Source organism: Apteryx rowi, unplaced genomic scaffold, assembly GCF_003343035.1.
Source record: "Apteryx rowi isolate R43461 unplaced genomic scaffold, aptRow1 scaffold_489, whole genome shotgun sequence".
Lineage (NCBI taxonomy): Eukaryota > Metazoa > Chordata > Aves > Apterygiformes > Apterygidae > Apteryx > Apteryx rowi.
The window spans coordinates 338448-364925 of record NW_020450748.1 but is presented as its reverse complement, the minus strand read 5'-3'; the positions used below and the strand labels follow the sequence as shown (position 1 = coordinate 364925).

At 39.1% G+C, this 26478-nt stretch overlaps 1 protein-coding gene across 2 annotated transcripts; it reads left to right on the top strand.

The window, feature by feature from the left end:
- The first annotated feature begins 245 nt into the window (after window positions 1-245).
- Window positions 246-25090, top strand: TWSG1 (twisted gastrulation BMP signaling modulator 1). Of its 2 annotated transcripts, none has more exons than XM_026078805.1 (5): window positions 246-265; window positions 1974-2139; window positions 9445-9544; window positions 13941-14207; window positions 22636-25090. In XM_026078805.1, the coding sequence occupies exons 2-5, from the start codon at window positions 2017-2019 to the stop codon at window positions 22815-22817; spliced, it is 672 nt and encodes a 223-aa protein (XP_025934590.1). In that variant the 5' UTR covers window positions 246-265; window positions 1974-2016; the 3' UTR covers window positions 22818-25090. The 2 variants fall into 2 exon arrangements, with proteins under 2 accessions (XP_025934590.1, XP_025934589.1); XM_026078804.1 differs by lacking the exon at window positions 246-265 and adding an exon at window positions 798-819.
- Window positions 25091-26478: the final 1388 nt, after the last annotated feature.

The window sequence follows — 26478 nt, the reverse complement described above, 5'->3', positions numbered from 1 at the left end:
GCGAGCGGCCTGGCGCCCGGGCAGGGCCGTCGGGCGCCATGTTGGTGGCGGCGTGCCTCGAGGCCGCTGCCAGAAGTGGCCCAGTTGAGACCGGCCAGCTGAGGTGTGCTGGATTTTGGGGTGTTATTTTATTTTATCGCCCTCCCCCTTCCAATTGGAGCGTGTTGGTTAGAAGTTCTGCTGATGCAGAGAGAAAACGTACTGAATCGGGGGCTTGGCGGGCCTGACCCAACCCTTGAAGGGTCCCTTCGAGGCTCAGCACGAGGTAACTAAACTACAGGTGGTTATGTGAAAGGACGGGTTGTGGGCAGAAAGGTTATATGCATGAGGGATAGAGGAATAGTGAATAAAAAGAAAAACAAACTTGGGAACCAGAACTAGGTGGAATGAAATGAATATACTATGATGGGGGGTGGGAATCTCGAGTAAGTGATCAGTCCTCCTTTCCCCTCTGTTGGATTAATTCAACAGGAGCAGGGTGTTCACAGAAATGGCACCTTTCCAGTTCAGTTTTCAGAAACCTTTTATATAACCGACTGAATGCAGACTGGTGTTGAAACAATGTGGAGCAGTGTTAAAACATGTCTTAATCGTTAATATATCAAAGCAGAAGGCTTGCATTGGCTTCTGTGCCTGGCCTTCCTCTAGCTGGAATGTAATGCCTTATGGATTTTATTTTGGACCAGTTTTGGTTTAAGGAAAACTTCTTGCACTACGATAGCAGAGAAAGTAAGTGACACTCTTCCGTGAGGAAAGATCCCATGTTCTTCTTGTATGCCTCTGGATATTAGGGTGGAGGCCCATTACAATCCAGCATGGGTACTGATCATGGCTCTCTGAGCATTAAAAGATTCAAAAGCATTTAATAACCATTATAAGAAATACTAATTTGACACTAACATTACATGTCCAGATCATGTTTCATTTACATGTTGGCTAGTTTTTCTGCTTTTTTTTTCATGTTATGATGTTGCTAATTGAGTTTTGTTGAGTTTGTAAAGTGGAAAAACATTTCTAGATACTGAAAGAAAAAAATCCAGTGCCCCATTGGCATTTTTTTCTTCCTATGAGAACAATACAGGCTCACTGTAAGCTTGCCCAAACATGGGCTGCCTTTTATTATATGTTGGTACAGCGCCTAATGTGGCAGGGTCTTGTCTTTTTTGACTGCGTTCACATGCTAAATGCAAATAATAAGCAACTGGCACTCCAGTAGTCATCCTATGTTTGTAACAAGTACCACCTGTCAGGATGGTGAATTTTCACAAATGGAAAAAGCCAAAAAGCTTTGAACAAATCTAATTCTTCCCTCTGAAGTAACAGATGTTTGTGTCCTGTTGACTTCAGTCACTTGCATGACTATTTATAATTACATTGTTCAAAGTCTGTAGTGCTGTTTTTAATGTTGGTGTCTGTATTTTTAAAGGTCAAAAGTTCACAACAATTTTGTAATTGAATTGAAAGTCTGTGTGACACCTTACTGTCAGTATGAAAACAGCTATGTGTTTAAGTTGAAGATGCCATGGCAATAATATTATACAAGTGGTAAAAGTGTTGCTGCATAGCTTTGGCCAGAGACACTTGTGTGCACCTTTAACCTGAAGAGATCTTACATGAAAAATATACTTTTGCATTTACAGAATTAGGTCTTTATTGGTGGGCTTTCTCTTCTGATTTTTTTTTTATTGTCAATACTGATAGGATATGCTGATAGGATATCTTATTAGATATTACAACTCCACACTGTTCATCTTAGTTTATTGCAGTTTTAATCTGAAGGTGTAATAGCAGAAAATTTCAAATAAATGGCTTTGCTGTGGGGAGGAGGAGTTGGCCTTGTTGTTAAGCACCCCAGTTTTACTTAATTTTTCTGTCCAAAATGTGAACCTATTTTGAAGGAATCAAAAGGGGGAGGGGAAATAGGATTTAACTYTTGCTCCAATAGCCTTTTCAGTTGTTGGTTTTTATTTCAGTGCCAATTGAAGTACTCGTGAAAATTGCTCACCTGCAGGAAACATGAGGTCACAGTACATCACAGTGCCCATGGTAACTGCCCTTCTGTTCTTGCTGTGGATCCAGTCTTCAACAGGCTGCAATAAGGCGCTCTGTGCTAGTGATGTCAGTAAATGTCTGATACAGGTATGAGTAGTATTTCTTTCATTTGCTTTTAAGCATTTAAACACCACTTCTGAAGTTATGTCTTGAAAAGATCCAGTGATACAACTAACCTGTATTTTATGTTAAATAGCGCTTTTTAAGAAGTTAGTTATGGACTCCTGCACATGTAATGCAGATTAACAGCCATTTTATAGATAATAGTAAGTGCATGTGTATATATGTATGTTTTTGGTCTTTTTTTGATGGAAACAGTTTCAAGTCAAGGATTATGATTTTTGGATTTTTGTTAGAAGCCARTACTAGTCATGCTGTTAGTTTTCAATATCTTTCTTCTTTATTGGTAATATTGTGAATAGACCCTATAATTTCAAATACACCTTTTCCTAGAAAGGTTTATGTAAGCCAATTAGTGTTCCTCAAAGATACCTGTAATACCGAAACTTCAAATGTGCTTACCCTGTTCCCTTATCTGTCAGATCCTTAACTTGCAATCTATTTACTTTCTTAAATCTCTTGGCCCAGGCAGAGCGTCAGTAGTTGGTGTCTGATGCTGCTCATAATACAACATTTTTATGGTAGATAAAAAGATGCTTTAAAAATTCACATGAACGAGAGTAGCTAACACCAGGATGGACCTAACTTCTCTGAGAGTCTCAAAGTGTGTCTGGAAAAACATGAATCTAGTTTTTGATTAGAGAGGACCTATGGCTACTCACTGTAATGACCCAACTCTGAAAACATGTAGATTTACCTTTAAAAAGAAAAAAGACGTTTCGGTTGAACTACTAAACTGTTGTTTCCAGCTGCTGCTTTTGACTCTGTGTGTGTACGTCCACACAGTTAAACACACTGAGACCAGCTTACATATCTTATAGTAACAGTTAAGAGGTGCAGGGTGCAGCCAAACAAAAGATGCTTTTTTAGCAGGATTGCAAGCAGTTCTGATAACTGCCAAATCTTTATTTACTAAAGGTGCTTTGAGGTTGTTCTTTGACTTCGCATTGAAGAAAGCAGCCTTCGTGTGGTCAGTCAGCTTCCTTAAAAGAAACTGTTCTTTGCTGCCTCTCTGTAGATTGGAAACACAAAAGCAGAACTATTGCTAAAAAAAAAAAAAACAAAAAACGCTGCTTCTGCTAGCTCAGCCATTGTGCATAGAATTGCTAGCTATGGTAGCTTCTGCCTTTTATTTTTTCAAAGATAATGACAGTCTTTTTGCTAATGGGTAGGGTGTCATGCGGTGTGATGGACTAACGCACTTTTCAGTTCCTTCCTATTGTGTTTTTCCGTATCACCGCTAGGCTTGAAACCTTTAGAAAGTAAGGTGCCAGGCTGGATGTACAGGRCACTTAAATAGCCAGTGCAGTGGTACAGCTACATTGATATGTGTTTAGGGAAGAAATCTTTTGGTCTAGAGGATGTCTTGGAATGGGGATGAGGGGGAAATAGGGAAGATTTATATTCTCCTTTTTTTTTCTACCACCRATGGAGTCCGCCATCCATGAAAGGACAGACCTTCCATCCCAAGTATTCACTTCCCATTTATCAGAGTCAAGTTTGAGAGACCTAGCGTTTAAACTTTATTTTTATTGCCTGGTCTGAATATTGGAGTTGGGATGGGAATATAGGACGAGAATAAGGTAGCTGAGGTTCAGTGCTGCGTAGAGGCGGCTAACGTGACTATGTTGTATATAGGTTAAGTTGGCATCTCTGTAGTGACACAGCCCTGTGTGTGCAAAGAGACATCTGTACTGCTTTGTTTGTTGTAGATATGTTCTCTCTTACTTTTATACAGGTGACATGGAATTCCTTTTTAATGTATTTCCCCAAAATCAAAATTACATGCGGTTCTCTAAGGTTCCCTAAGATTACACGTTGACCATTTGAATTGTGCACAATTACAGGGGAATACTGAAGTTGTTCATTTTCACTGTCTGGCTACTCTCTTCTTGTGAACAGGCCTGACATACCAGTCAGTATTCATTCTTTATAGAAGAACAGATCAGGTCAGACTAGCCTGATTGTGGATATAGAGTCCTAAAGCCTTAATTTAAAGGGGTTAAGCTGTCATCATCTTTCTTCTTGACCTTTCAATGTTGTGGCATAAGCACTGCACTGACATGTGAAGTGTATGTTATTTCTTGTATAGGTATACACAATATATCTTTGTAATTTTTTTCTCCTCTAAACTCTTCCAGAGAAATCTGAACCTAAAAAAAACCAACTGTGTTGAGTGAGTTTGCTTGACTAAATCATCACATTTTTCCCTAACCTATTTTTATAGCTGTTCTAGTTTGGCAAAATCCATGGCCTGAAACCAAAATAATATCTCTCTAAGATTACTGGGGTAACAAACAGAATGTGAGTGTTTGTCATCTGCATGCAGAAAGTGAGGCTGCCTGTGTTGGAGAAATAATAAAACAAAAGACCTGATCTCTCAAAAAGCATACAGTTAACATAAATACTTTTGCCAGCATGGCTAGAAGTCAGTACAGTCATTACTGCCACTCCTTATGAGCTGCTTTCTGCTTAAGGGTGGTCCCTACATAAATATTTATTTTGTTAGATCCAGAAYAGAGCATGAGATTAACAACTTGCATGCCTTCTGCTTTCCTTCTACATCTCAAGGGCTCTAGCTTCATTGGTGCTCTTGTATTCTAGGTTTTGTGTTTCTCTAAGGAAAGATCTGTAAGAAAATAGCTTGGGCATCTCTCTAAATGAGCTTAGTGTTTGCAAAAACTTGTGGCTTCCTGTAGCTATTGAAGGAGTTGTAGATGAGACTTGAAAGTGTAGGCAGAGTGGGCCCACAAAATTAGTTCCCGTCAAGGCTTTGGTTCAGCTCCTTCCTATGTGTCTGAGATTAGGGGGTTGAAGTTGACAGCTGACTGTCACCTTGCTTTTCAGGTAGGTTATTGCATCCTAGTTGCACATGGCGTATTTATTCCAGAACATCTGTTGTTGACTTGCAACACATGGGTTGTTTTGATGTTTCCATGTGTAGAGAGATGAGAACAGCAGTTACGCTAGGTGGGTGGAGTGGAAGTGTATTGTGTCCCTGCAACATGGAGGAAGTCCTTGAAAGCTGAAATTTCTGGGATGAGATGTTCCCACGACTGTTCTTGGCAAGCAGATTTAGGAGGCAAGTTCCAGGCTGGCTCTTGAGGTGCAGAGCTATCTGCAGTAGTAGGAATTGGGTGATATGTGCATATTGTGTTGAAATCCTAGCTTTGTCGTCTAGTCTGGAACAATAAATATTCCCTTCCTCCCTGCCTCTGTGTTATAGCTACTGGTAATATGAAAGACGTACTTCATTGATACCTCTTTTGGTAAAATCTGCCAAAGATTAAGCAGATACATATGGTTAGTTAAACCCAGTATTGAAATGCAAGGCTCTTTAAAATACTGCTGTAGGTAGGAAACAAACAAGGCTATAGTTCAAGTATGGATTTTGGATCCTTCCAAAGAGGGGGTTGTTTTCTAAAAAAAATGCAGAGTTTTTTCTTTTCAACACTACATGCCTGTAATAACCTTGGTTGTTGCTGTGTCATTCTGGTTAAAATCTCTCATCTTTGTCTTCACCTCCTGTTCATCTTGTGTGCAAACTTGTAAGTTCACTTGAAAGGATTTCCAAGACTTCTTTCAGCCTTGTGGTATGGAATAAACACCACTTTTTTTTACTTTGGGGCTTAGGTATCTAAAAATTACTTTTGGTGTGTATGTTGTAGCTGTAGTACGTAACACAGTTGGTTTAACAAAATAGTTCTGTCTGGTTTGCTTCCAGGAGATTTTCTGTTATTAAACTGTTCTAGGAAAAAACATTAGCTCTTTTTCTCTTCCACTCCCCCCTCCAGTTTGCAAAGATGTTGCCAATGCCTTCAGGTCCTGTTTCTCATTGCACTAAGAAAATGGTCTGTGTCATTTCAAGAAAGCTTTGAAAAAATGCAGATATTAAATACCTTGTAAAAATCTTTATTTGCTCTCTGGAGCAGAAGTGTCTTTATTGTATGAACATGTCTACTTCCTATTTAATGCTCTATTTTTAGACTGAGAGGCTTATTCTTGCCTAGCAAAATACGTTTTCTGATGCACCTTCAGTAGTTCAGCTTGGGTAGTTGCCAGGTTCGCTTATGAGTAATATTTTCTTCCACTGACGCCTCACCACCCCCAGCTATCAACAAGGAGCATTTCTCATTCTGCTTCACTTCACCCACGTCTCATGTAAGCATTCTTTTAAAAAGATGTATCCTGTACAAGTATCCAATGCAGATGAGTCAGTCAGAAGAACTCAAAAGTGGTTAAGGAAACCATATATGTATAAACACATATATGGAAAAACATACAGTTATTGCCCTAAAGAGACAGTCAAACTCTGAGAAGGGGGAGTTGAACAACTGCACAAAAGACTAATTAGACTGCTCTCTTTCTTCCATCCTCCTCTCCCAGCTGGGAGGAAAAAAAAGTCAAGTTACAATGCTCATAAGCTCTTCCTATAAAAAAGAACTTGTTAAAACACTAGTAGGTATAGTGATGCTATCCCAATATAGTGCTTACACATATAGACACTAAGCAGAAATTTTTTCCCTTATGTTGCAAGTGCGAAATTTAGGTTTGCATTTAATTCTGTGCCAATATTTTCCTACCTTAGGCTCACATAGTGCAACCTATAAACTGAGTCAAATTTAGTGAGTTTTCTGGCCTTGATTCATATATTACATTTAATAGTTTATGGAGAATAGCCTCCTCCCACATACTGACTTGTTGGCATTGCAACGTCTTTATTATGTTCAGTGTTGTTTGCCCAGTTTTACTGTTGAAAAGCAAATATATAGGAGATTTTTAATGTTAATACATATTCATGTTAGGCTCTGGCCAAGGTAACAATACTTTTACTCATGGTTGTTTTTAAAGTTGTTTTATTCAGGATCTTTATTCTCAAGACTGACACAATCTGTTTATCAAACAGTAAAATAAGTACTTTAGAAATGCGTCATTCATTCACATAAGTCATCTTTCTAAGTTTGTGGTGTCTCCTCTTATGGAACACTTTGTGTATCTTATTAATGAGCCTGTTTTTCATCTTTCACTTGGAAACAGCATAGCAATAGGTGACATTAGGAAACTTCAGGAATTAAAAGAATCTCAGTAGTTTTCCACTCTGTAAATAACACTTCAAGACTTACCACAACTGCATATTGCAGAAATGCATGTGGAGAGCGGGGGTCCATGCTCAGTCACTCAGCAGTGCAAACAATTCAGATTAACCTAAGCAGGCGATAACATTTCTCCAGCATTACCCAGAACACACAATAGTTTGTAAATCTTGTTTTTATGCTGACTTCCTTATCTAAGACAAAGTGCATGGGGGGAGGGGGAAGATGGATTAATGAATTTCTGCTGTATGAATGCATTATAGTATGTCTGTAGCAAATTTTGGGGTATGTTCTGTTTTAGCTCTAGGAGCTTTTTAACTGGGGAGCCCTGAAATTTCTTTCACTGTATTCTTGAACCTTGGCCCCAGAAGCACCTTGCAGTGGCCTCACCCTCTTAAATGCATTCTTCATTCTTCCTTGTACCTGCATGATGATCCCTCTGCACTGAATAGAGTGTGAACATTTGCAGTTGTCAGTGTGGCAGAATGAAGAGAGAATGGCAGTTGTACAACTTTAAATGCACCTATGTGCTTTGCCTTTGCTAGCAAAAGAGCTGCTCAAGTTTGGTGTAGGAATGCCTAACTTTCTTCTCTGCCTAACATTTCTTAACAATAACAGGCAAAGGCTTATTTAAAAGTGGGGTGTTCACCCTCTCAGCTTCTTTCCAAGACACTAGAGAGACATTTGCTTTCATTTAACTTAACAGCTGTTTGTGCCTGCCTCTAATGAGTGGTGTCTTGAACCAGCTGCGGTTACATAAGATGGAGCCTTCAATGGCTATTCCAGATTGGGAGAATTTCATAGTGAACCATTTTCCTTTCCTTCTCTCCTGTCCTCATTTGTCTCCCAAATGTGCTGTGACATGTCCCTTCCCCACTTCTACAGAACTGAATGAGAGAACTGAGGTGGATTTCTTCTCTCCTTTTAAGCCGGATGAGTTTCCCCAATCTGTTCCATAGCACAGATGTGCAAATGACTATTCCAGTAAAACTGATGGTGGAAAGGATCCCATAATCAGTGTTTCCACTAAATAAACCAGTTTCCAGTGAGAACATTCTCAGACATTTTTCGAGAAACAAAGTTAATGGAATCTTTAACAAGAGAGTTTGTTTTCTTACCAACTGTTTGCAACATGACTGTCAAACAGATGCTATCAAAACTAAATTCTTTGGTAGTGTAACTAAAAGTGACTTCTCAACTGTTCAAATTTTGCACTATGGCGTGATCCAAGCCTGTATACTGTTGCTAAGTAGCTACAGTCTTTCAGCTGAACTGGAATTACTGCTATTTGTGAGTTAGAGAGGGAAGTAGACCACCTGGTTTTCAGACTTTCTTCATACACATAGGGAATTTCCATACTTCAAAGTTTGCAAGTGTCTGTCTTTAGCAGGACTGCCAAGCCAGCGCCTCCACGTTTAGATAGTCTGAAGAAAAAGTTTTGAATGTTCTTGCTTCCATGCTTTTTCTGGCATAATAGCTTAATAACTATTAAAGAAAAATGCATATGCATCCCATTTCTACTTTCTAGAGGCTACAGAAGTCTTGGAAGTGTTTTTCTTAATAGCAAAAATGAATCAGCTGGACTGCTAGGGTAAAAAAAAAAAGTCACTAATATTTAAAATACAGATCGATGTGTAACAAGCTTTCAAAGTTATGCAAAATCTTGTGTTTATATGACTCCACCAAATAAGTTTCTTTTAGAATCCATGAATAGCTGCGATGGTAGACATTGCATATCTTCATAAATATGCGCATGGTGCTTATAATAAGTTATAATTTAGCTTAAAAAAAATTATGTGTACTATTTATATATGAAGAAACATCCATCTTTAAATGTCCTGTTGTGATAGGGAAAACATTCAAAGAACCTGTAGATTCAGTCATACAAAGGAGTGAACAGTTTTTACATGAATAGGAATTTTTTTTTCTTTTATGTGCTTGTTAGATGACTTCAGATTTGTCTTTAGAATTTCACCTTTAAAAAAGATTGCAAAATGTCCTTTTGTAAACTAGGATTGATTCTTTGGCTAGAACTATTCTACCATTTATTCGCTATATTAGTATATTAAGCTTTTTTTAATTCCATAATTTGAGTTATGGCTTGAGGAAAAACTGTTTTGCTGTGTTAACATTTTACATCTGGGATTGTTGTGGTGTAATGAATTTATGTTGTTTTCAGGAGCTGTGTCAGTGCCGCCCTGGGGAAGGGAACTGTTCCTGCTGTAAGGAGTGCATGCTCTGTCTAGGCACACTTTGGGATGAATGCTGTGACTGTGTTGGTAAGTTTGCATTTGTTTGGTTTGGGATTTTTTAATTGCTTCCTGCTGCCACATGTTGAGCTTTCAGTCTTATTATAGAAGTAGCGTGTCAGAACAGAATCTGTGCTTTAAACATCTTAGAGCTCATTCTCTGGGTGCTGAACAAACTAGTGTGAGGAACAAAATATTAGGAGGCCCTATCTACTTCATGGAATGGGTGGTTGTGGTAGTTCAGATTTCACTTGGTTAATGTCATGGTAACCGACTGCTAATTTTGTCCCTAAGACATAAACTCCTTTTGAACCTTAATGAAACTCTATGCAGCACCTGCTTCATATGATTGGAAACTGTATGGAGGTTTCTAACTGTGAAGTGCATCAGCAAATACCCTGAGGTGACAATTTTAGGTTTGAGTTCCTTTGTGAATCCTTGGGACTAGCAGTAGATATGCATGGCCCAACTCTTTCAACAAACTTTTATTTATAAAAAGAGCTCTTTCTGGAGGATAAGAAAGAAGCATACCGGTTGTTACTGTAAGWTCAGATGACAGCCTTGACAAGAAGAGCGGTATTACTAACATAATGTTCAGAGTGCCAGAATTTCTGCAAGTGAATGCTACCCCTGCTTCAGGAGGACATAGTCTCATAGTCTAGTTCCATCTCACTTTTAGCATCTGTATCAAAAGTTTCATCATCTTGTGGTGGTTGGAAGGGTTCCTCTGCTGCCATTCAAAATCCTTTTGGCTTCCATGAAATGAATACATCTCGATTGCTGTACCTGCACTCAGCTTCGCAGTCTGCTTGATTCTTCTCTGAATTAGTGCTGATGATTAGCTTCAAAATGTTCCTTTTCAAAGCAGTTCATTGCTTCTCCTTTCCATAGTGTTGTGAATATGTTTTCTGACACCCTGTTCTGATTAGTTTGCCTGTGCTTTATTCTCTCTGTCAGCAGTGGAAAGGCATACCCCTGTGCAGGTGTGATTCTTCCAAATGGCATAAAGTGTTTCCAGCCCCTGCACCTGTGCAGGCTGTACATTTAGAACTAGGTCTTAGAGTTTATTTTTTCTATTTGATCTTAATTCTTTTTTCAGTGGTCTCCTTGCAAAGTAAAATATACTTTTTTCCCCCCCCATTCCCTTTGCCCTTCCAATGTCTGCTTGATTTTTGTAATGCTGTTTTTTTTGGGTTTTTTTTTGTTTGTGTGTGCTATTGTCATGTGGGATAGGAAATGGGATAGCAGGTTATTTCCCTAGTTCAGAACCATTATCTGCTGTAGAAAGCAAGCTTTATTATGCAAATGTTCTCTAGGGAGAGGAAGAACCTAGTTCTTGGTTCTTTTTCTTCATAATCCCAAGTCCAAACATAGGTTTAATTCTAAATCTGCACATTATTCCCTGTTCTGCAGCTGTTTCGCATAGCCAGGAGAAGAGTTAACATGGCTTTGGTTTAAGTTTCCCAGTATTAATTAAGCTAAAACATCTCTTGATAGTTCTGCCAGTGCCTCAGTTCTTGCTGGTTCTGTGTTGCTCCTTGTGTGAACATCAGCGGAGACAACAGGAGCTGGGAGAGCATGGATTCAGAAGGAGTTTTTCTTTTCTTTAATGTAGAGTCAGGGATGAGAGATTTCCCTGTCATTCTTGCTGTAGCCAAGTATGTCTTGTTCAAATAAGGAAACAGGAGTGCAAAACATCCAGTGCTTCCTGGAGTAGAGTTCTTAGCTATCAGCTCAAGTATTAGCAATGTCTTTTTACAAACTGATCAAGTCTATCATAAAGGTAGACAGGTTGTCTTGTCTTTCGGGTCATGTCTGTTCTAAGATTAGGAGTTACCTTCTGCCCTCCAGCACAAACTTTAGTTATGGTCAGTTGATGCCATTTGTGTTGTGTGAACATGCTCTTCCTTCCCAGACAGGGACAAAGGCACTGGAGGAGGGAGAACAACAACAGGTTTCTCTCTCCTTTATTTTTCTAAGCTATGTTTAAGCAATCTCTTCTACTCCCTTCATGTAAAGAGTTTTCTGCTCCCATTGTTTCAGTAGCCCATCTCTGCATCTTCTCATCCATGCCCAAGAAAGGTAGTGTACAACTCTGTGGGCTGGCTAGAATCTCTATGGTGAGAACTGTGGTGCTGGAAGGGAGCTTGGATTTTCAGTAATCATCTATAGTAAGAGAGATGGGTAAGAGGAGGAGAGGAAAGAGAAAAAATTCCTAAATCGACAGGAATATTATATGACTCGTTACAACTTGAATACATCTGTGTTCCTTCTAGTTATAGGAGACCTAGCTCTAGCATAGTGGCATAGTTACCTTTTAAATCCTGGTTATCAATTCTTGCCTTAAATCATTGGTTTACAATAACAGTAATGTGGACATGTTTGTTCTTTACCAGTTGTTCATGTGCTGAGATTTTATTTTATTTTTTATTTTGTCCAAAGTTATGGTATTATAATTAAATGTTAAAACACTCTTTAAATAGTAAGAGTGAAGGATCTTTGTGGAATGAGTAGTTACTTGTTAAGCTGTGGAAAATGGTTCCTTGGCAGGATCTTAATATAGTATTTTTCTGTTGGATTGATATGTACACTAACTACACATCCTGCAATATTTTGATAAACATTCTTGATAATTTTTTTTCCTGTGTGTTCTTTTTATCAGTGAAAACCATATTCTGAATCCAAGCTGACAAACGCAGCCTCTAGAAAATCTCACTGGTTTCCACTTCACAACATTAATACAACGACATCCAATAAACTTTCTGTTGATGTGTCTGTACCAAACTTACCCGATTTGATATCTTCCTAATGAAAACTTTGGACTTCCTTTATTAAAATTGTATTGTGAGTATTCTAAGTGCTTACTGAAAGGTGATAATGCAGTGATAGAAATTTTTTATCAAAGCAGTGAGTCCAGGAACATTTGTGAAGAATGAACTGCTTTGAGAGGAGTATCAAGAAAATTATCTATGGTAGGAAGTTTGCTTAAGTGGAATTTTTTTTTTTTAGTGGAATCTGATGTTCTTTGGGGGAGAAGCTTTTTTTTTTTTTTTTCCCCTACCCAGTACTTGGCTCACCTTTATAGGAATTGCCTGTCTTGTGTTGTTCGTGTTTTTAAATGCTGCTAATGCTAACTGCTTGCTTGAGATATGCCAGATCTCATGCTGAAAGCATCATGGGCAAAATTCACTCTTGTTTTGTTCATTACAAAAATCATATCTACTTAAAATGAAAAGGGTTTTTTTTGTATATGGTTCTAGTTAAACCCACTCTCTGAAGCTGGAGTCCTAATGCATCTACAGGGCAGGAGATGCTTTTCCGACCTCGTGCGGGTAGATCTTGAACATGTATATCCCATATTGCTCTCATAGAAGCAGCTCTAAGAATTGGTGTACTTGGCAGCTGTAGCTATCTAAAACTGTATCTGTGAAACTACTCAAAATCATATCCAGATATACATGAGGAAAGTGGATTTGTTTCTCTCTTGCCAGGTGACTTCTAATAGTGTTTTATCATTTCTGAGTTTAAATACCTATACAGACATAACTTTTCATTTTAAACGTGATGGTTTCTATGTTCAGATTAAATGAAGGTACCCTTCAGTTTCATTACTGGTAATAAATGGTAGTGTTTATACTGTTAATGAAAAACTGGCACCTGCATTGCGTATCACAAAAACATTTTGCAGGAAGTGGCAAAGAGGATTACAATAAAGAACAATAGGTTTCAAAAAAGATACCACAAAAGATGTTGAAAAATGAGGAAGAGGTAACCTGGAAATAAGCGTTTTGTCTGTAGTGATCCTTCCAACTAAGTAGCAAAACTAGTCTTATCTCAGCTGTCTCCAGGAAGGTAAAGTAATTGAGATTGTGCTCTCTCCTGATACTGATCTTTGCATCTCTGGCAGATGACTAATAAGATCTACTGCATTGCTGAAAAAGATGAGATTGAATACTTGAATTATGATCAAAAGTTTCATGTACTTCAGGATTTGTCAAGATACTATCTTTGTTCAGTCATAAGCTTTCATTCCGGATTTATTCTAGTATCGATTATACTGTGCTCTGTCTCTTTTCCCAGGGGAAGCAAACCTTTCATTGAACTTCTCATACTCTCAACTGAAATGCTAGCATAAAAAGGGAAGTGAAATGCTATGTAGAAGAGGTTTTCTTTTGAATTCTTTTCACTTAGATCTCACAGTTTGCACGTGTGTTTTGCACAGTTCTGCAGAGATCTGAAACCTACCGTATTGGAAGCTAGTCCTACTGTATTCGGTGGTTTCTGCTATTGAGTTTAGAGTGGGGTTTATATAAGAGAGTTCTGTTTTGCTTAACAAGAAACAACCTCATTTTCTAAGTGTTCTCACACGTTTGAAGAAGAATTTAGGAAGTTTTGTCTAAGTTACCATTGTTTCATTTCTCTGCAGGTATGTGCAATCCTCGCAATTACAGTGATACACCTCCAACATCCAAGAGCACTGTAGAGGAGTTGCATGAACCAATTCCTTCACTTTTCCGGGCACTCACAGAAGGGGATACTCAGCTGAACTGGAATATTGTTTCCTTTCCTGTAGCAGAAGAACTGTCGCATCACGAGAACCTAGTTTCCTTTTTAGAAACAGTGAACCAGCCACAGCATCAGAATGTCTCTGTTCCAAGCAACAATGTCCATGCACCTTACTCCAGTGACAAAGGTAACAAGTATAGTGTCTAAATTCCTAATGTTTCCTCTGGTCTCTTCTAGGAGGAGCCTTCTCAATGTATTTTCTCTGCTCAGCTTTTCCTTTCCCAGATAAGGTGTGTGAAAAGTTCAGTCTAAGTTTGAATGTGGCATAACAAAAGGAGTGAAGCAAAAGTACTGAGGAACAGGCAAAATGATGTTGAAGTGTCTGATGATCTTAGGAGGCACTGAACCACGAGTTTGTCATCTAAAATTCTTCCTGCAGCATGACGGAGTTTGTTCATGTTATTTCATGTGCACACACTAACAGTGTATGCTCCTTGAATCTGAAGCGGTCACCTGTGCTTTMGGAGACAGGACAGACCAGAAATTGAATCCAAATCACATATCAGTGCAGAGCTAGGCAACTCAAATGCATGACTTTAGAGGTTTGAGAAAACAACGTGCCATAAGCCACTACATCTGGAATAGATGTTCAGCTCTTGAGTCTGAGCTGGCATAACTTGAACTCTTCAGAATGATGGCTTGTAGGAAATCCAGGATTAATAATAAATCTGAGCAAGATTAGCAAGATCACTCTTGATGTTGAGGGGGGATGACAGAATCTTAAAAATAAGTAATTTGGGGAGAATTTTTTCAATATACAGACTCATTCCCCTTATTTTCACTTTTAGTTCAGAGGACAGACTTCAGAGTATTGTTAGCTGGAGAATAAAAATGAGATATTTGAGGTAGTGACAACAGTGGGATAAGGAAAGTCTTCTCTGCTTCTTGACTTCCATACTAAATCTGAAATATCTTTCCCTGAATATCTTAACATCAAATTCAGAAGGATCTCATAAGCACTTCTTAGTAAAACTGCTGCTTAACTGGAAAAAAGAACATCTGATTTGTTTTATTATAGTATAATTAATGCTGTACTTCCCAACACACACTTTAAATATTAGTAACTCTATATGTAGGTGTTGTGATGGCTTTTTTTAAATCTTATCCATGAAAGATATCCTAATTGAGGGGCATATTGTTTTTCCATACCATTGTGAACCTTTGACCTAGTTACATTTTGCAGTAAGACTGCTGTTGATTAAATGGAACTGTAATGGCAACTTTTCTAATTTCCTTTGGTTAAGGCAAGTTAGAAAAATAAATTAATTCCAGAACTAGGAAAACAGATGGTCAGAAAACATCTCATTCATATGCCTTTGACGTTATTAAAATGCTTGCTCTCCATTATGAGAATGATGCAGAGAGCCATGTTAAATGGCAAGCCACAAAATGCCATGTGTGCAAACAGTACAGTATTTAAAGATGTAAATTATACTTAGGAAAAAAATTATGCTTGGAACGGTCTTGAATATATCCCAGTGTATTTAGGTACTACAGCCCATATGGCAGTTCCCTGACAGTCCTTTACTACCATACCAACAGGATGGGCTAATGATAGTTTTGGATTTAACTTGGAATTTGAAATGCAACTCAAGGGTGTGGAGGAGTTTTGAGTTTAACAAAACAGAAAAATACATAACATTGCAATTTTTTCTTAGTGAAAAGTCTCCTTCATTTCATTTAGTGAGAATGTATTCGAGATCAGGTTCAGAGAGCTTTCATAGGAATGATGACATTCCAAAAATAAGTTATATTTGGAAATAGTTACCAAGTGCCACTGGTTTTCAGACTTCAGTAGACACTTAGAACAGAAATAAGTGTCAGATCTTTTCTTATGATTGCTCACTACCTGCCTCCTCCATCTTAGTAGTCAGCAAAGAACTGGAAAAGGTAGAAAATGTCTTTCAAAATCCTATAATTTAAGTATCTAAATAGGTAATCCTGCTGAGGAGTCTGTCTTTTCTTGGTCACAATGTAGATAACTTTGTAGTGCTCTGCTTTTGCAGAAGTCCTATTAAAGTTTGCTTATAAAACACGGATGATTATCACAGATATTCTGTCAGAACACAAGAAGGTAGACAGGAAATGTTGGTTGCTGGCCTTGGTCAGTTACGCTTATTATGTGGCTTAACAAGCTAGCATTTTTTTTAGAAGAACTGCTGTAATAGACGAAGACTGTATGTGTGTGTGCTGAGTTGCAGTATATGCAAGTTTAACCTGCAGTGGAAGAGACTGAAGACACAGTATCTTTACCCTTTCCTTCTCCTCAAACATTCTGCTAGGATTAATAGTAGATCTTACAAATGAAGATGTCCTTCAGATGATTGACTAGCTAGTGGTCTTCAAGGGCATGACATTCAGGGGTTTGCAAAAAAATCTCCTAGGGAGTAGGAACACACATGCTTTAAGCTTTCTTTACAGTGCTGTGCCTCCTCCATTTTGTGGTCCACCCGTGGACCCTTGCATGCTTAGCTCTGGCATGGAATGCTGGCAGGAGCCTCTTTCTTTTCTTGTCTATAAGGAGAGAGGAGGCTAATGAGAGGTAGATTTTGGAAAGGGGACAGTAGACTGTGTGCTGTTTTATGGAAGGCATCCCAAAATTTTGAAAGGTTCAGTCTAAAAATACCCCTTGTCATGTTGTGTAAAGCAGTTCTGATTTTAATTTCAGCACAGATTCATGTAGGGACTGAYGTTAAACTGGTCTAGGATGCCAGACTTGCTATATTCTATTCTGGTTGTGTGCCAGAAAAAGCAGTGCTAGCCACAGGAACCAAACAGTTTTGCGTTTGAGGTATCTGAAGCCACTGGGCCCTGAAAGGATTGCTGTGGATCACTGAGAAGCTGGAATGCAGTGGGATATAAAGCATTGCTTTCTAGCCCTGGCCTACTGTGAGCTATTAGACCTTAAACTTGCCCCTTATTATCTTAATGAGTGTCTTCCCTTTCCTCCTGTGAAATGACTTTTAACATTTTAGCTGCCAAAGTATGTGGATCTGCTGGAGCTAGTGTAATTCTTTGTATCAGTGGTTTTTTGGCGTTTGAGCTGTTACTTCAGAAAGGATTGCAAAGGTTATTAATTTAGGATTACTTTCATACTTTATTCTTATGTTTTCTTTACTTTTTGCTGATACCCTCAGAGCTCTGAACTGCAAGTTTAAATGTTTAGCTAAGCTTAATTGTTTCAGATCATGGCAGGCTGTTGACAAGGGAGGGGGGAGGGAAGTAGATAATCTTTTGGCAACTGATGAAACAAAATCTRTGCTGGAGTTAAGGGTTTCTTACTTCAGCCACTTGGTGACACTGTGGATGGTGTCAGCTCTGTACTTCCACTTCCTGCAAGCGCCAGCTGGGTAAAGAAGATCTAAAAATCCAGTGAAGGGCAACTACTTCTGTAGGTACCCTCAGAGTCTATTAAAAATTGCTTCTTTTTATAACTTCTGACTGGCATAAAATGGTATGGTTGCCTGACAGACAGTTACCTTTCTAAAGTGCTCTTAGAGCTACTGATAAACAAATCAGTGGACAAATTATATAGCATCTTTGATTTCAAAGGTGGCATATGGGGAACTGTAATTAACTGTGGAAGTTTTCTTCATCTCATAAAAAGGTGTTTTTCCTTGATTTACAAGAAGTAGTTGTTTTCTGTCCTCTTACTTGCTGAATTTCTCTGTAGTGTACCAATATAGGTCTTGCTTGCAGCACAAAGAATATCATAACAAAGTCCAATGGAAACATGAGTCCGTTTCTTCTGGTCTTTTTGAATTTAGGCTTGATCCTACATTGTTCTTTCTCTCATACAACCTTCATTTAGTATCAGTTGGTAAAAGGTGAAAAACTTTCATATTCCGAGAAGACGTGCTGTGTACCTGGGATTCCCCTGCTTCCCTGTTCCCACCTGCCAAGACTCTGTTCTGTAGTCCTTTCTGCATGAAAATTGCCAGAATGCTAATGAAAGAGCTGTTAGTGGACTAGGTAATATCCTTTTTATCTGCATTGAGAGAGTCAAGTGATGACTACATAATTAGGTTTTTGAAACAATTTAAATACTCTCCAGGATCTCTAGTGAGCCTGTAGGTATTGTTTTTCTTTGAGATTGTTTCTGTAGCCTAAGAAGAGGGATTTAATGCTTTGAGGAACTCTTGTCTCCTGCTTTCAAGAATTCAGCATTCGTGCATGCAGAAACACAGACCCTGCTGAGGAGGGGGACAGGCATATCCTGTGATGAGCAAAGTACGCTCTTACTAGTGTACTAGTTTTACCTAGTAAGTCTCTGAATGAGTGAGACTTCAGAATCAGTTTGATAGCATATTCTTCTGCATATGTCCATCCTTTAGCCTCTTGCAAAGCTATTGGGAACTAGCCAGATCTGCCACCAGCAAATGTCTTTCACAGTCTTCTCTACTTTTACAACATTTTTGGGTTAGTCCTCTAGGACCTGTTCCTTTTGGCTTCCATATGCAGGTGGAAACAGACTTTCTTCTCCACTCCAGTCAGTCAAGATTGATATTCCTGGTTGTTGTTGCCACCTTAGTAAGATTGAGGCCTGGCTTCTGTTTCTGTTTTGGTTCTGGAGACTGGTTCAGGGTGTCAGTCTGTCCAGTTTCACAGGATGTGACTGCTGTCAGCGGTTATGACCCTAGTGCTGCCAGTCCTCTGGCCTCCCTCCCACTAAGAGAAATGTTTATTCTTGTAAAAGATCATCTCAGTGTTACCTGTAAAGAAAGGCCTAAGTACCTCCAGCCAGAGCATGATCCACAGAGGGAATGTGCTAAACTGGTTGGGCCCTTAGGGGGAGGAAGCTGCCGTGGGCTTTTTAATCCTGTGAGAAAATGGTGTTTCAAGCAGCCGCTTTCTGAACCTAGTTCAGTGCTATTTACTGTGGCCTGTAATAGGGTATTTAGTGAAGGAGATCCTTAGACTGGATGTGAAGGAAAAGGCCTTGAAATCTGTGTGCAAAAAAAAAAAAAAAAAAAAAAGCTGGCAAAAGAAGGCAGAGCAGAGTTTTGTCTTTGCAGTGAAGAGCTAGACTAGACTGTGTCTCTGTGTGGATCAGAACTACATTAAGGCTTCACAATGCTACATTCAGAACTGGATTTTGCAGGAAGAGCTGGGACTAGCCAGCTCGCCCTATGGGAAGGAGTAAAAGGGGAAGGACAGCCCTGGAGTAAACAAAGACTGGACAGTTAAGCCTGCTGTTGAAGGCATAGCGGGGTGAGACTGCTGGAAGAGGGTGCCAGTAACAGCTACTGGCTGCTTTACACATCTTGCTGCTGGAGGAGGGCCAGAGCTTGCTTTTCTAGGAATGGCACTACTGGTTGCACTGGTCTGCTGCTGTATGTAACTGCACATGCTCTGCCTTTGTCCTACAGCCTACTTTTTCACAGGCCATGTCTGTATCCTGACCCATCAGCATAGTGACGTGTGTGGGTTTTATTCCACTGAGCAGTGTGCAGGAACTTCAGGTATAGATAATTAGGTATAGGTAGTTCAGCAGCAATGTTCTTACATCCTGGAAATCTCTGGCTCATCTTCCAAACTAAGAGTTTCATTTCAAGTTTATGCAGGCATTATCTGATGAGTTGGGCTTCTTCGGGACTTGTAAACTGGTACTTCTGCTGCATTCTGCTAAAACAGACCAGGCTGGTCATTCTCTGGTGTGAAGACAGCCTGCAAGTGGCTAGGAGTGGCTAACCAAACAGAGTGTGCACAGTGTTGGGCATCCCTCACCTGATGGTTTTCCTTAGCACATTGCAACTAGGAGTGCAGAGGTCAGCACAAGAGCAGAGAGCACTTCTGGCCACCCTTTAGAGCGGACTCTAGCTACTTGTAAAGGATTGTTCCACTACTATCTAGACAGAGCCATGAGTGGTCTTGCTATCTATAGCTGATTCAGAGACTAGGTCATTCAGGTGGAGATGGCATGCCAAAAGCTGATTTTGCCACAAGAAATCTTCCTGGATTAGCAGGAATTGCCATTTTGGTGCCCGAGACTCTGTGCTCTCTAGCTGATGCCTTTTAATACCAACTCTATCTATGGCATTTAAGGTCAAGCTTGAGAAGAAAACAGCCAAAAAGGTATCAAAGGAGTGAATTGGGATTTAGCAAGACGGTACAGAGAGGATGAGTGCTTCTGAGAAGAACTTCCATAAGGTTCCTGTGCTTGCATACCGGCACTAAACTGAATGACTGACAGGACACTGGTGCTTAGATTTGATGAGGAACTCTGCCTGGAGACTTACCTCTGCTTTCTTACGCCCTACCTTTCCACTGAAAACATCCTGTGAGGAGCAAGGGGGGACAAGATACGTGGGTGTGCCTGGGCCTCCTGGGAGATGGAGGGTATGTGTTCCTTCTTGGGACCCAGTCAATTCTGAGCCTTTTGTTGCCAGTGACTAAATGCTGCCAAGTCCTTGCGTGTTCTCTGTGACAACCCGTAGCTGCTCTGTGGCACCTGGGTGACTGCTTACCAATGAGGCTTTGGCAGCTACACCAGTCACTGCTGGTGGTGTCTCCCAAGTGTTGTTCTGCTTTGCTGAGCATTTTAGGAGTATGCCTTGTTGGTCACTCTCTGCGCATGCTATCATAGCATATACTTCTGTTTTGCACTTTTCCTCTTCCCTCTCTGAATAATGTTTCCTTACTAAAGCTGTAGGTATATAGGCTGGTTTTAAGTAGAGGTTTTGTTCTTTGAGAACTCTCTTCCTCTGCTTGCTAGGCCCCCAGCTTTATTATAAAGCGTCATAGAAATAGAAGTGCCAAGAATGGGACAGGATTTATACAGCTACAGCGTATTTTGTTGACATTCCCAGCAGTACTTCGAGTACGCCAAGATTGCTTGGACAACTGCAGCTTTCCTCACAGCACAGCTTTCCGGTTTGGTCCAGCTAGTTACAGAAAGCAGCTTGCTTCAGCTGTGCTCTTGCCCTTCCTCCTCAAGATCCGTATTGCCTGTTGCATAATATATAGTGTCCACAAGAAGTGTACATCAGTTCAGAGCCTGAACAAGGAGGTTTAATATCTTGCTTTCAGTGGACTGGCAGCACATCCTGTGACCCTCTTGCAGCTCTTCAGGTAGTAAGTAGCTGAACAGTTTTACAGTGGTCAGGTTTCCCCCATGTATGTTTCCATAAATGATAATTCTAAAGCGTAGACAGGCTTTCCAGGTGTCCAGGAGGAGGAAGCGTCCACAGAAAAGTTAGCAGGTACATCGTGCTCTCATTCTGCACATTGCGTTGTCCTTTGCCACACAACCAAAAGCATGGGCACCACAGAGCTCATCTGTTGTTGATGTAGGGGAAATGGATTGCACAGGTCTGACGGCTTGTAGAGTGAGGGAGCTCCTTGCTGGCCTCACCTCACCTTAGGACCTCTGCCTTAGGAGCTTGCCATGAAAGCTGTATACCACAGAGGTTGCTAATAACCATACTCACATACAAGAGACAGAATAAATGCTGTGGTTAAGAATGTCACTGTTCCCAGAGTCCTTTGATTACTCCCCGTTTTCCATGATCAGTCAACAAAAATAAACACCGACTTGGCAGATATATTTAGATTACGTTTTTCCAACCCATGTTGGAATGTAGGTAAGCATGTTTCTCCTGGAGCCACGTACCTTAAGCAAGTAGTAGTAGTTGGCTAGAAACTCTTGACTTCTCCACAGACGGATCAGTCTGTGTGCAAGTGAAACGTGTGTCTGTAGACAGCCTTCAGTTGTGCTTTCCCCAAAGTATGCCATGTTGTGCTGGAGTAAGCGTGATACAATCAAGATCCTTTTGGGGTGTGAACAGAATTGCAGTATAATCACCCAGTGTGCACAGAAGAAAATTGTTAGAATCTATCAGCTTTGAGAATTAGAAGTAGACTGGGGAGGGATGTTTTTGTTTTCTTATTGTGGTGAATGCTTCAACTTCAATTTTGGGTTACAACACCAAACTTCAGGGCATTTCAAGTAATTGCATGGATGCTAGAACAACAGAGTCAACCCTTTGAGAGAAAGGGTTTCTCAATCTTAGTAGTAAAGCTTGTGTTGCTTTAGAAAAGAAAAAGTGTGCAGTTCTAAGTTGAGAAAAACAGGATTCTCCAACTCTATGATTTAATATGGCTTAAGAATACTGTTGAAATGTGGAGGGGAGAAGGAAATGTTTAAGTAAGTGTTTATTTTTTATTAACTTTTCTAAAACTAAGTTTTTCATGATAGCATATAATAACTGCTGGCAACTGTAAAACTGATAACTTGGTGATACAGATTTTACCTTCAGAGGACACATGCTTGCTTGTTATTTTGACATAGCTCATCTTTACACTTTACAAGGTATTCCTCATAACTTGGGGGTGGGATAATGCTGTTCTTGCCTGTGACTATAGAAATAATTGCACCTTGTGTCTCTGCCTCTTCTCTCTGCTTTTACTATCACCGTTTTTTCCCCTTGCGGTTCAGAGTCTTAATGATTTGCGCTCCTATTTCAAAAGGTGCGTGTTTAACTTAATTTTTTTAACTAAACTTTTTAATTATTTTGAAACTTTTTAAACCAAACTTTTTCCTCCCCTTGGTTTAGAACACATGTGCACTGTGGTATATTTTGATGACTGCATGTCAATACATCAATGCAAGATCTCTTGCGAGTCCATGGGAGCATCCAAATACCGATGGTTTCACAATGCCTGCTGTGAGTGTATTGGACCAGAATGCGTCGACTATGGCAGTAAAACTGTAAAATGCATGAACTGCATGTTTTGAAGCAGGAAAATTGTAACATAGTAATACAGAGGCCAAAGTAATCTCTCTCAGTTAAAGAGATGGGGATTGGAAATATTGCATTCTGGTGGAATACCTACTGGTTGCAATTAAATGTAGGTGGCTTGAGAAAAGATGTATAAAATTTGAAATCATTTTTTTTTCTTTTTTAATTGATGTAAGCAAGGCTAAGTAGTAGAGTTTCAACCATTATGTTTTAAGTTCGTTTTTCTTTATTTCTGCTCAGATGTTATAGCCATGCTCATACTTGCTGTTCTGATTTGTTTTGCTTTGATTTGAATGTATTGATTATACTGTATCTAGTAGTTTAGAGTAGGGAAACCTTAAGAATATGGTAACAAGATTCCCATCTTCTAAGTTTGACAAACAATCAAGTGGATACTGTTTTTTTGGGGGGTTGGTTTTGGGGAGGGGCGAGGGGGGTTGTTTGTTTGTTTTTTGCTTTATTACCTTCCAGTTCTTGAGCTTAGCCTTCTGTTGTGAAAAGGATATTTGGGAAAAAAGAAAAATTCATTCTTTCTCTTCAAGTTCAAAACATGGGCTGTCATGGATAAAATCCAAACTTCTTAGAAGGGCAGCCCAACAAAACACTATGTATGGAACACTTTCCCTCCAAATTTCATCTGCTCCATTCTCGTAAGTACATTTAATGCAAGTATTGCATTAAAAAAATTATTTTCAGTCTTCTCTTAGATACCAAAATAAAGCTGTTAAGTGCAGTTGCATCCCCCTCCTTTTGCACTTTCTCTAGGGTTGCTTAATGCCCGAACATTTGGTCCAGTAAAGGAAACATGAAAGGTTTTTATGAAATAAAAGACTAAATGTGTAAAGAAAAATGAAACAACATGAACTAGCAAGTGCCACAGGGTTATCAGTTGAGCAGCTGGTAGCAGGCCCATATCACATTTAGTAGTTTGCTGTGAATATTTATTCCAAAACCTACTTTTACTTTTTATCCTCATGAGAAGTTGTCACTGACGAAGGCAAGATGTGTCTTCAAAGGCAAAACTAGGATGTTCTGAGTATAGAGCACTCTGTCCATTTTTCTAAGTAAAGTTTTAATATGCTGACTGTTACAGAGCAATTATTATGACCCCATTAGGTCTCCATTGATAATGGTACTAAGTGTAAGAATAAAGTAGGAATAGTTAATGATCAGCTTTTGGTATTTATAATGATGTTGGCTTTAGTTCCTTAATTTTTATACATATACATATATATGTATATGTAGGAAAATTGTTGATTATTCATGTTTTTCCCACTAGCCTCAGTCTAGGCAGATCAAACTGTCTCTTTGCACACATCTATCTGTACCAGGCGCAAATGAAAGCAGTCATTTTAAACTTATTTTATTTGAAAAGGTTTCCTGAGTGTGGTTTTTTTTTTTCCATTCTCCTGATATAGGACTTTGAATAAGATGAAATGAAAATATCCTACTTTTGTGAAATAATGTTACTCAGTCTCAGTTCTTCAGTCTCTTTTTCAGCTATACAGAAGTACTTGAAAGATGATGGTTTGTTTATTGTTCTGAACTAGTGGATAACGAAATCTATTCCTACTTTAAACTTGGGATTAAGTGGGAAAAAATCACAGATGTGAATAGAAAAACTTAGCTTGTAATGAAGGAGTTGTTCTTCCCTTGTTTGACAATATCTTATGTTGTCTTTTGTTCTACATGAGTTTCTTTAAAATGAATGGAGAGGAAGAATATGTAAGAGTAGCTTTGACTACTTGCTTTTAACTGAAGGATGATGCATTGTTTTTGATCAAAACAGAAAGCATACAGTAAGTGTGCCTACAGATCATACTTAAGATTTTGCAATGTTAGACTACTTGAAACAACTAAAATAAAGTTATAGTTCAAAATCTTCTTGGGAGAAAAACAGGGCTGATGTTTTTGGATAGGAGCCTGCTGCCATGGATCTGCGACACTATATTCATTTACATCATTATGATTTCACTATGAGGTCAAGTCAAAGGAATAGTGTGGGTGGATGACAGGAGGGTAGAAGAGACTCTCCTAACAAATGTCGAGGAAAAATTGTGTGAAACAGCTTCAGAATTTGATACATCTGTGTAACAGGCCTGAAAGGAGGTAGCGAGGATGCAGACTTTCTGAGGCTTGCCTTATTTTTGTAATTCTTGATGCTGTCTAGAGTTTGCTGTAAGCGTTGTATGTATGCAAATGTCATACAGCAACATCAAACGTATTTTATTATTATGAGTGTTTTAAGAGGTATTTTAATAAAAATACATTACCAGTCTATGTGGTTTCTTTCTCATGATTTTCTCAAGGCAAAAGTTACCAGGAAGCATATTATAAAAGTACCATTGTTATGTTCTAAACTGATAGAATAATACAGAGAATTTTTACCTTTTTATATTAGTCTTTTCCAAAATTAATTTTTTTGTCTACTCTTAATAGTTTTTCCTTCAGATAAATCAAAAAAGAGGAACTTGCTTAATAGTCAAAAAGATCTTTCTGAGAGAAATGTAATCATTTTGGACGGTTGTGCATTTAGTCCTAATTCATGTTGCAAGAAAAAAAATAAGTTATTTTGGGGGCTCTTATTTTGCTTCTGCCTGGATGTGAACAAACCATCACCTACATATGCACTTTAAATAACTTAAGAACATGCGTAAAAAGCTTTCAGCTAGAATCTTATCTAAGTAAAGCATTGGTCAGTTTTTTTTATCATTATCCTTCCTGACACAATTGTTAATTGCTGAACTTAAAGGGAAGCAAAAAAGGGAGTGCGTTAGTTATATAACTATACAGAGTTATATAAATCTCTGTAGTCTGTTAGGGTTCTATCTGAGAAGGGGTTGAATGCCTTTTGTTATTCTTTCTCTAGAAGTAGAGAAATATATAGAAAGTTCCAGTTCCTTCACCTTTGCATTCTGAAAACTTCAGAAATCAGAGTGTAATTCTGGAAATAGTAATATAATACAAAAGGRAATTAACTCAGTTGCCACTGCAGAATTAAATCAGAGGCGTAGAATACAGCCCAGGACAGGACCGGGCCATCCCAGCAGGCTGCTGTGACAACATGATGGGAACTGGAGGGAACTACAGGTAATTTCTCCTGTTGCAGGCCATCCTACCATTCTTGCCATTAAGGCTGAAGCCCTACTGATCAGAAGATGATGAGATTTCTGGCAGAGGTACAAAGTAGAGTGCAGTGTAGACTCTTTTTTCAGCTGCTGTGAATTAGAACACCTTTAGGACAGGTTCTTTTTTAAGGCCTAGAAGGAAAAGAAAAGTCACCTTTCTTGGAACTCTAGTTGCTGGGCTAAGTCTCTACAGATGGCAGCATGAAATTGGAAATAGACCTTAATGCAATGGATGCCTCTTGGGAATACTTTACCTAAATCCCAGGATCAGCCTTTTGGCTGATTCACATGGATATACCCTACTGGCTGCTCCCCAAAATACAACAAGGTACAACAGCAGAGGTTGGCTGTAGTGCCTGTATTTTGATTCTGTGAGCCCAGAAACAATGCCACTGTGCATCAGAGAAAGAGTACTAGGGGATTTTGAAGTTCCTGTCAATCTTTATTCASCAGGGCATAACAATTCTTTGAGGGTATGAGCTTTGTAAATCCTGGAAACTCGCCTTCCTGATACTTCTTTGCAGCTGTC